We start from the raw sequence: 11304 nt of genomic DNA, 5'->3' as shown, positions 1-11304 counted from the left end.
TTGTAAGAACATTTTAAAGCACTTATCTATATATATGTATTGTCTTGAACCAGTGTTAAAATGCCAAGAAAAAATCCTAACAGAGTTAAGAGAGAAAAGCGTTATGATGAACAGACTTTACAACAAGCACTTGCCACAATGAATGATCCTGAAAACTTGTTATCTCTTCATAAAGTTGCGAGAATGTATGGAATACCCGTATCGACACTTTTTTATCGATATTCTGGTATGTACGTTTTTATTCTCGGTTGTTGAATTCAACCTTATTTAATCCTTTCAAATCACTGTGATTTTCTGGGCCAGTTTTTGTGGAGAGAGTGATATCACACTTTTCTTTAGCTTTCACAAACTGCAGCTTTACTCTTTGAAAATATTTTATTGTGTGAACTTAATATTGTGCTGTGCTAGAGAATTTGAATAATTTTCAAAGCTTGTCCTTACCTGAAATTCGATATATACCCAATACTCAATGAAGCTTACCAGTAAATGTGCTGCTGGTTATTCGAAAATATCTCAGAGATCGTTAGCGTGAACTATATGTAGTCTGTAATACAAATTTCTCCAGAATTTGGAACATTTGTCTGTTGATATTTTTAATATCCAAGTGATAATTTCTTGCAGGGAAATGTACTCAGTACATTGGTCATCCACCTGAATTAACTTGTGAAGAAGAAAATGAGTTGGTCAAATGGATTAAGAATTTGGAAGACACTGGAATTCTCATTAGCAAATATGAAGTAAGACTCTAGTTATTGTCTTTTAATATAAAAAAGGAAGTTTATAGATTGAAACGGGCTTTTTCAAATTCACATTGGCACTCTTGTGAAAACAAATTAGTATTAGATCAAGGGCATGTTTCAAGGCCTCTGAAGTAAGATGGAATGTATGCATCTTTGGCAGTTTTACTGACTTTTCAAAACTATCATAATGTAATCCCATTGTTGCTGTACCGTCTTATAATTTCTTAAGTATTTTTTTTTACTAAATATACCATGTTGTATAAATTTGTTAAAAATAGCATGAATGTCTACTGAATGTTCAAAAAATATATGCAATACTATCTGAGATATCTTTTTATTCGAATATGAATTAACATTTGAAATAAAGAACATTGGTACCTGATTAAATGTGACAGATCACATAATGTTTAATTTCATAGTTACTGAGTCTAACACCAATTCCCAAACAATGATTGGATTTCTTCTCTTGTCCAGGTCAGTCTTAAAGTGAAAGACATGCTTGATAATGCAGGAAAGAAAAGTAGATTCAAAGATAATTATCCTGGTCAAGATTGGTGGAAAATGTTCAAATCACGACACGAAGACTTGAAATTTCTAAGATATCGAAAAGTGCCCGATGAAGATCAGTAAGAGTTTAATTTATTTTCATTTATACCAGTACTGGGTCACGTAGGGTGCTAGTTTGAATTTAAATCAGTTAGTTTAGGCGCTAGTTTCCTAATCTGGCTTCATAGTCATTAGCCAATGTTGTTTTTTGTATGACTGATCTCGAAACATATTATTAAATGATAAAAATAAATGATATGACTTAATTCAATAGAAAAGCTAAAAAGTATATATGAATAAAATAATTCTTTAGTTGATTATGTATCATTTTTTTCAGAAATTAACTAACGTGACTATAAATATGAACTCAAAATTTGCATAATTGAATGTTCTGTCATTTTCCACATTTTTTCTTTATTGTTTTCTTACACAGAAATCAGCAAACTTTTAAAGATGAAAATATTTGTGAAGAAGATTTGGATGATCATTCCTCTGGTGAGCATTCTCTGCCAGTTGTTTTGCAATATTTTATAAATATATATATATATATATAAATAATTAGTAATTTTATTAAAATTTATTCATTCTTCAACAAAACTTGTTTTTAGATGAACAAGATGACCAAGATGATTATCAAATTATGTAAGTTACTATGAATGCAATATAAGTGCTAATTTAATTTGAAGAGATTAGATTATTTTTGTGATATGGCCACTATGTTTCAGTCAGTAGTATGATCGATAACCATAATATCGGGTTTTTCGATTATCAAACTGATTTAATTAAAACGATGTCAAAAAAGCAATCTAAGTCTATCAGTGTTGAAGAGATTTGACTCACTGACCCTTTGTCCAGACAAATATCGTGGTAGTCTGATAATTTGGAAGTAGACATTTGCAAGCCAGTGATCAAGGTCAGTTGCTACCAACTCTTCAATCATGCCATGCTTATCAATTCTGGTGTCCATGTGACCTCTGAGCATTGGGGCTTTGTAGTGACCTTGGATAATCTCAAATTGCCCATCACAAATTGGAAAACATGCCCATGCAACTACCCGATCGGTGGGTGTTATTGCGCCACGTAGTAAGAAGAGTTCGAATATCAGAACCATTCCTGGTCTCACTTCATCTTTGGATGGAACAACAGTAAATACACTTTGCTCAAGTGGGATTTGTGCAGATGAGTAGCGGCCATCATGGAATATTGGCAAAGTTGAACCTCCCCATTGCTGTCCAGTTAATCGTGACCATCTGCGAACATGCCCACCAAGCCTGTCATACAGTGAAACCATCATGACATATCGTCCAGCTGGAATCTTATCACGCAATCCTCTTACACTCTTTAGCTTCACTTGGATAGGTTGTGGAGTTTTCGACCACTCTACTCTCCAACGTCTTCCTTTGCTTCCCCCATAATGATCGTCAGCAAAGGTAAGATCACCATAGAACGAGTCAACTTCCCCTTTTCTCTCATCCAGAGCTTGCTTGAGTTGACTTTCAGATTTGCGGAAGGCGTTTTGCAGACGTTCTTGATACAGTTTTTCCTGTTTTGCGAGCAATTCCTCTCTACGAGTAATTTCCAATTTTCTTCTCCTTAATTCAGCAATAAGTCTTTCTTTAGCAGTCTCTTCTCGCTCCGCAATTTCTTTCTTTTTCAGTTGCTGTTGTTCAGCAAGATACTTATTGTAAGCAACATGTTCCTCCCTAAGTCGTAATTCTTCTTGTTGAATATCTCCTATCGATACTGGTGCTAATAGAACCACATCATCTTTAACTGTGTCTTCAAATTCATCAAGGTAGAGCGGAACTGCTGTTGTTTCCATCTCTGTTCGAAGAGATGAGATTTTTGGTTCATATGTGTCATGAACATCACGATTTTCAGGTATTGGTATTTGTTCTGGATCATGTAGTTCAGACAAGAAACGGTCCAGATCTTCATTTTTTCATTTAATTAAAACGATGTCAAAAAAGCAATCTAAGTCTATCAGTGTTGAAGAGATTTGACTCACTGACCCGGCATGAATTAAACTCGAGTTACCGTTTATCAAAGACCATTTATTAAAGGCTCCTAGTTTTAATGGACAACTCAGGCAAGTACTCAACTAACTGCTAGTGATTCGTCTCACTTTAGGACTTGTACAAAACACTGCGAGTATGCACACAAACATTACATCATAGGAGTGTGTACTTTTGTCTCCCAATTTAAATATTATTTATTCATATCATCTCTGTAGCTGTTGATTGGTTATTTATATTCGGGAAAAACTTTCTTGAAACTCAACAGCAGTACCCTTATGTTACAGTATTCAAGTATCAAACAATGAAGAAGACAATGAGAAAAAGATTATTGATTCAGGTCAGTTGACTTTGCCAACACAGATTTCTACACTTATAGTGGACAAAAGTGGTGAGGAGTTGAAAAGTTTTGCATATTTTTTTCACATGAATCCAAGCCAGTGTCATATTTTTGAAGTCCTGTGGCGTCCAAATTCTGAATTTCCTATAGTCAAAGCCAGAATTGCAGACTTTCAATGATGATAATGATTGTCAAAATTTTTTATGTAGATTGAAAAAGCATAATGTTTAAAAAAAAGTTTACATAGTATTACTAACAGTCTATTAAAGAAGGTGGCATACACCTAGGTTTTGTTATGGAAATTTTTCTTAACCTGGGAACCAAGGTCATTTCAACCCGTAATCTGACCTTAACTCCACATCCATGGGGGTGATGTGATAATTGTTAAAATTGTATTTGTATATACTTGTTTAATTTGTGATATTTTGTCTTTTTTAATGTAGATGAAAATGCAATAGCTTCTGGATCAAAATGCGATGATTTGTTCTATTTGTCAATTGCAGAGAAAATGAAAACAATCCCCCTTTTCTATGCATCTCAAATAGAAACTATTATTTCTCAACTTGTTGATTCAGCAGAGTCATTGCATTTACAAGGTATGGAATTTAATTTTCATCCCTCTACATACAGCTTTGCGGTAGAGTAGTGGTTCCTAAGCTATAAACAATAAATAATTTTGGATTTGTCTTGTCAATGAGACTTGATGTGGATGTGTATTAATATCATTTTTTGACTGAATATGGAAATCCAAAGTTTGAACTCTGCGTTCTCTATTGATTTGTATTATTGGGACGCGTTCAATTAACAAAATTCTTCCTGAAATTACTAGAGTTTATTTTCTTTTGTCCAGTTTATGTTATTTTATACATTTGCCATTTTCCGCTTTATTGGACAGTCAAACACAGGGATACTTTTAATCTCAACTCTTGTATACCCTAAAAAAAATAGCACGAGTTGTTTCATGCATTTCTGATGTATCAATAATAGAATATTTGTATAATTCTTCTGCATGAATCTTACATTTTTGCTGGGGTGATTTTATTAAAACAATTGGATAATTTTGATTATGGCATATAGAAAGTTGAAAAATAATGATGGATTGAGATGTATCTTTATCTCTTAACTTACAGTTCCCTAGTCTATTTGACATATGTTTATGTCAATAACATTGGAATGTAAATGATTTAAAAGGCAGGCTAAATTTGGTGTTACCACGAATTTTATTTAGCAGACAATGTTGCAGTTCAACGAAACCAAACTTGTTTCAGTTTGCCTAGGCATATTTTGATATTTGTGTTTTTATTGAAGTTTTTCATTGTCGAATATCTATATGTGTAAGAATAACATAAATGAAAGTTTATTCCAAATACTGCATTATACAGACTTGCATGGTAATCCTGAATCAAGTGAAAATGTATCAACTATCGATCAACAACTTCCAGATGAAGTAGACCAATCTATAACTGTTCTCAATTTAGAACCGTAAGTGAATACATAACAGTCATGGATCATTTATAATTCTTTTGAAAATTGACATGCATCCTGAAATTTTCCAATTTGTTTAAGAGTCTCCACCACGAATGCCACACACATTGATCCTGTTTTTGTATATCCTACTTTTCTACAACAAGGTTTGTACACGAAAAAAATTGATTTGTGTAAATAGTTGCACAGTTTTTTAATTTGCCATTTTTTTCTAATTATTGTGTATTACTTTCACAGAAGAATCGACAATCTCTTTTCAAGAACATAACTTTCAGTCGGACTACTATCACAATTTTTTTCTGACACTTTCCAATCGAATAGAACACTTATCTCCTAGTATTTCATCACAATTGAAGATGAAAATTTTACAACTCATCGAAGATGTCAAACTGCAATAGTGATGCTTATCTGTTTAAATAAAATTTATATTTTTAGTAACAAATGCCGAAGATACACTGTGACAATTTCTATGTTATTGTTAGTTGTAACATTGCAGATCAACTTTATATGTTCATAATTTATTTTGATGTATTGGCTGATTGTTCAATATTATTGAAGTGAGAATTTTTCTATATCAAACGCAAACCTACTCTTTGTCGATTGTTTTTTTTTTTCGTTTGGCTGCAACCTATATATCAGCACGTAAACCAACAAAACCATTATATATTTTTCCCTTTTTCCATATCACCTAATAAAACAATGAATTACAACATTTTTTTATTCAGTTGAGCTTTTTTGCAAGATTGTGAGATGAAGTAAACAGGTAATTGTCTGTATCGAGGTCAGAGCATTTATCGTTAGTTAGTTATATGTCTCTATCATCCTACATGTACATGAGAAACCAATAGGCAAAGCTCACTAAATTTTTGATGTAGACTATGAAATCAGATAAGCTTAGTGAAATTTACTTTTGAAACCATGTTTTGCGGGATGTTAAAAATAAAATCATTGCTGGTATGTTCAAGACCTGTGGGAATGAAAAATGCAGCTGGTAATATATATTCATCTATATTTTTAGTTTATTTTAAATTCATTTACTTTTGGGACCAAAGTAAAAGGTTTAATCTTATAGGTCTAAAATCACAATCCCTTCTGTGCATCATCGGTAAAGTATTCTGCTTTTATTTAATTGATCATATAATGGACTATTTATTTCCTGCAATTATCCATTCACCGATGGACAATTTTAAAAGATTGTCAGAATCTCTTATTTGTTGTTCTTGACAAACAAAAATTTTCAAACATAAGTTTTGTATTCAAGAAATATTCCCTTGGAAGTGGTAAATTTTTTCAAATGAAAAGTTTGAAATACGATCTGATTACTTGCGCTTAGTAATTTTTAAGTGGATCATGTTCCAATGAAGACTGACTAATTCAATGGTTTTTAGATAACTGGCTTTATGATCACAAATGAAAGCACCATTTAAAGACTCTCAATCCTGTGCAGAGGCAGGTGGATCATTTGGCTGTCAACATAGTAGGAAAGAAACTCAAGCTATCGAGGAGGTTAGTAATTGCTACTGAATTTGTTGTCCTCATATATGTTGATATCATAAGATGGCATGTGAAATATTTTTTTAAACTTTAATTTGTCACATATCATTGTACAAAGTTACTATCTAATCGTCGGCAAATCTGCTCAAGTTTAAATCATTCATTTTGTAATTAAAATAAACTAGAAATGTGAGCATGAATTGAAAATCAAATTGTTAAATCAAAGAATACTGCAAGTATAGGATATCTTACAAAACAATTATGGATTACTTTTTTCGAGAAAACATATACTATAACGAAGATTTGGGAAAGCATTCAAGTGCATTGCACAGTAAAAAATGAGAAATAAGGCACAACTATTTGCTGTAAGTACAGTGGAATAAAGTTGATAATAAAATATATTAGACAGTGTAATAGTGATGATGATTTGTATTGTGTAGATATATAACCGATTCTAAGTATTGTGTCATTGCAAGAAATTATGTCGACAATTGTTGTCAGCTTGATTAGGTTTAGATTGTTCTTACACATAACATCTCTACTATCAGTACAAATTCAATTGGAAAATTACGTGGTAAACAAGAGATGTGCTTTTTTGTATAAGCATAAGTGCAGTAAATTTTTTCCCACTTGGTCATGTTTTTTGCTACTAGTAGATACATTCAAAGTTCTGATGATCCAATTATTGGTATTTGTAATGTAGCAGGTTGCTGGCTGAATTCTTGCCCATCTCCAGAACTTACACTGTCATGGTTTACGATAGTTTTTCTGGTTTTCAGAGTGTCACTTGTGGGTGGCCTGTCTAGGTTTTCATCAGACTTTCCATATACTTGGCTAGGTATTCCAAGCATAGTTTTGTTCTCTACTCTATGGTTTCTCAAGTCTTGCATTGACACTGTTCCTGCAGTTGATGGTGGCAACCTTGACATGCTGCCATGCTCACTGAAGAAATTCTCAACACTCGTTGCCCTCTTTAATAATGCAGTTTTCACATCGGGCATAAGTTTTGCTGATCCCAATTCCCCAAGTATCTCCACGATTGCTCCACTTGGGAGTCTGAGGAAATGCCGATACAACTCTCTTAGTCCATCAAGATGCAGTGTATGTATTGATACATGGGTGGTGATTTCTTTACGAACACTGGTTTCATTTTCACCAACTTCTGTCTCTTCTCCCCAGATGTAATCATAAACTGTAACTTTTCTTCGCTCACCATCTGCACCTCTCCATTGTTCTGCCTTCTTCACAATGTATCCGAGTTCTTGTATGCTGACTTCAAGATCGAAAGGCACAAAGAAGATTCCCTCTTCACCATGTAATCTATGGAATATATCCAGCATTCTACCATTGTTGTGCAGCTTTAGGAAGTAAAGGTATAAAACAACAATGGATGTGAACATAAGCAAGACATATAGATATACTGTCAGCGGTACACCAATCACACCAGATCCTTGGATACGAAGAAAATGCCAATACAACTTGTATGCATCTCCAATTGGCTGAGAAGCACTGAATTGATATCGTCCCAGGGCAGAATCCACAATTAGTATAGCTATCGGGTCCACTGTTGTCCACAAGGCATATGCCATGATGAATTTTGAAAATAATAAAGGAAATGTTCCCATCGTTGCCTGGCTCAACCATGACACAAGTACGAATAGCAACAGCACAATGATGTTAGCCAATGGACCAAGAACCACAATTCCTATTATTTCACCCGTTTTTAAGAGATCTGATTGATAATTCAGATCGACAGTGTATGGAAAGAAGACGAATGAATTTACAGGAATGGATATTGCTTGTAAGAACAACCATTGCCCACAATAATGAACATAAAGCCGCACAAACCATAGCAGAGCCAATAGTAGCATTGTCGTCCAGAACTCTCTTGTTCGCCATTGGGCGAATCCCATCTCAGCTAAAAACATTCTTCTCACATAATCAGCTCGTTCATGACCTGTTCTTTTCAGTCGTCCTTTAGTGGAAAATGGTGGCTGAACTGCATAGCTGTGTCGCTCCAACTCTTCCAAATGTGTCAATTTTGGTTTTGGCCTCTTTGCATTCAGGACAGCTGTGTGGGGGATCAATGTGGCTGTTCTCTTTTTATTGTAATCTTCAACTGGATTTTCAAAATGGACTTTGTAGTACATTCCAGACTGATTTTTAACAGACATAAATTGACCTTTGTCATCAGAAGTTGCTCTGCTTTCATAGTCTGAATCTTCTTCAGATGAAGACGAATATATTCCATCAATTTTCTTTTCAAGTTTTCTCTTCGCTGACCTTGCTGTGCTTCCTCGATATCTTATTCCACTTGACGGTCTTCTCTTCATTTCTAGTTCTTTGTCAAATTTTGCTGTGCTTGAAGAAGACAGACTTGATTCTTTTCCACTTATCAAATTTAAACTCATGTTTGAACCTGATTGAATTGACTCTATACCTGAAGTAGAAACGTCATCAGAACGCTCTGGCGTATCTTCCCCATCAACAGCTTCTTCGGCGTCCAAGATTCGATCTGGATAACTCAATAAACCAGAACTAAATTGCAGTTCTACCTCATACTCTTTTTGTCCAGACAAATATCGTGGTAGTCTGATAATTTGGAAGTAGACATTTGCAAGCCAGTGATCAAGGTCAGTTGCTACCAACTCTTCAATCATGCCATGCTTATCAATTCTGGTGTCCATGTGACCTCTGAGCATTGGGGCTTTGTAGTGACCTTGGATAATCTCAAATTGCCCATCACAAATTGGAAAACATGCCCATGCAACTACCCGATCGGTGGGTGTTATTGCGCCACGTAGTAAGAAGAGTTCGAATATCAGAACCATTCCTGGTCTCACTTCATCTTTGGATGGAACAACAGTAAATACACTTTGCTCAAGTGGGATTTGTGCAGATGAGTAGCGGCCATCATGGAATATTGGCAAAGTTGAACCTCCCCATTGCTGTCCAGTTAATCGTGACCATCTGCGAACATGCCCACCAAGCCTGTCATACAGTGAAACCATCATGACATATCGTCCAGCTGGAATCTTATCACGCAATCCTCTTACACTCTTTAGCTTCACTTGGATAGGTTGTGGAGTTTTCGACCACTCTACTCTCCAACGTCTTCCTTTGCTTCCCCCATAATGATCGTCAGCAAAGGTAAGATCACCATAGAACGAGTCAACTTCCCCTTTTCTCTCATCCAGAGCTTGCTTGAGTTGACTTTCAGATTTGCGGAAGGCGTTTTGCAGACGTTCTTGATACAGTTTTTCCTGTTTTGCGAGCAATTCCTCTCTACGAGTAATTTCCAATTTTCTTCTCCTTAATTCAGCAATAAGTCTTTCTTTAGCAGTCTCTTCTCGCTCCGCAATTTCTTTCTTTTTCAGTTGCTGTTGTTCAGCAAGATACTTATTGTAAGCAACATGTTCCTCCCTAAGTCGTAATTCTTCTTGTTGAATATCTCCTATCGATACTGGTGCTAATAGAACCACATCATCTTTAACTGTGTCTTCAAATTCATCAAGGTAGAGCGGAACTGCTGTTGTTTCCATCTCTGTTCGAAGAGATGAGATTTTTGGTTCATATGTGTCATGAACATCACGATTTTCAGGTATTGGTATTTGTTCTGGATCATGTAGTTCAGACAAGAAACGGTCCAGATCTTCATTTTCAGTTGGAGCATCAAACCAATCTTCTTTTTCAATATCTGAATCACCCTCCATCATCATTGCATTCAGTCTATCTTGTTCCTCTTGTCTTATATTTTCAGCTTCTCTTAGTGACTGCCTAGAAGATCCAGCTATTAATTCTCCTTGGTCCTGCAGCGATACCCTTGAATTAGATACAGCAGCTGCATCCTTGCCTTCTTGTTCTCGCACTGATGTTCTTGAATTGGATAACGGGGTGGTTACGTGAGGCTCTTTGGATGTTGAAGGAATATCTGTTTCATTTTCTATACTAACAGTTGATTTCTTTATTTCAGCATCAACAGGATCTCCAATAGTCAGCTCATCATGTTCATTTGCGGCAGAATCTGCCATTATGCTCCAGATTTAATTTTTATGACATTCAATTAAATATGCTTGATAGATAGATAGAAAATTTATTATTACAAACGTTACATATTTAAATATCCTAAGTTCTAATTCAATCTAAATCATAGTTGTGAAATCATGGAAAATTTACAATCCACTCTGACACTGGATTATCACTCCTGACTATGGGTTGTAAAAAATTGGGTCTCTAGTTTTGAGATCAGGTGAATCAATTTCTTTAGTAGAAATGCTCATCAAACTTTTATGTTTTAAAAGTTACTTTAGAAATTTTTTACTTCTTTTACAGTTTTATTGCCCGGTCCAAATTTCCGACTGGTAAATTCAGAAATTAACTTCGATTTCCTTGATCATGTCCTGATTAAGGCAGGTTTGCCGGAAGCCAACAAATTTCTAAATAAATGAGAACTCTCCCCCTCTGATGTTGTTGACAACTTAATGTCACTTCAAAATATATATATTCATATTGACATTTCTGACAGTTTAATCAAATAATATCATTAATAATATTATATTATTTGAAATATCCCAAAGCATTTTGGAGAGGCGACTCATTTTTTTTTCTACTGTATAAATGCTGCACTAAGCTATTCTTCGTTTTAATGGCTGGTCTGGAGTTGAGTCAACTCATAGACAATTAT

The 11304-nt window shown here is 34.7% G+C and overlaps 2 protein-coding genes across 5 annotated transcripts; one reads left to right on the top strand and one right to left on the bottom strand.

Annotated features, from left to right (window-relative positions):
- The first annotated feature begins 3 nt into the window (after positions 1-3).
- On the top strand, positions 4-5850 carry LOC144421909 (uncharacterized). Of its 4 annotated transcripts, none has more exons than XM_078111468.1 (10): positions 4-226; positions 622-737; positions 1215-1366; positions 1720-1781; positions 1895-1928; positions 3589-3641; positions 4085-4237; positions 5024-5123; positions 5208-5272; positions 5364-5850. In XM_078111468.1, the coding sequence occupies exons 1-10, from the start codon at positions 61-63 to the stop codon at positions 5522-5524; spliced, it is 1062 nt and encodes a 353-aa protein (XP_077967594.1). In that variant the 5' UTR covers positions 4-60; the 3' UTR covers positions 5525-5850. The 4 variants fall into 4 exon arrangements, with proteins under 4 accessions (XP_077967594.1, XP_077967593.1, XP_077967592.1 ...); XM_078111467.1 differs by having other exon boundaries at positions 3589-3692; positions 5367-5850; XM_078111466.1 differs by having other exon boundaries at positions 3589-3692.
- Positions 5851-5984: 134 nt separating this feature from the next.
- LOC144421905 (uncharacterized) lies at positions 5985-10717 on the bottom strand. Its single transcript, XM_078111458.1, has one exon. It carries the CDS (start codon positions 10649-10651, stop codon positions 7283-7285), a length of 3369 nt encoding a protein of 1122 aa, XP_077967584.1. The 5' UTR covers positions 10652-10717; the 3' UTR covers positions 5985-7282.
- Positions 10718-11304: the final 587 nt, after the last annotated feature.

Source organism: Styela clava, chromosome 4 (genome assembly GCF_964204865.1).
Source record: "Styela clava chromosome 4, kaStyClav1.hap1.2, whole genome shotgun sequence".
NCBI lineage: Eukaryota > Metazoa > Chordata > Ascidiacea > Stolidobranchia > Styelidae > Styela > Styela clava.
Note: the sequence above shows the minus strand (reverse complement) of the source record. Positions and strands in the feature narration are given on the sequence as shown.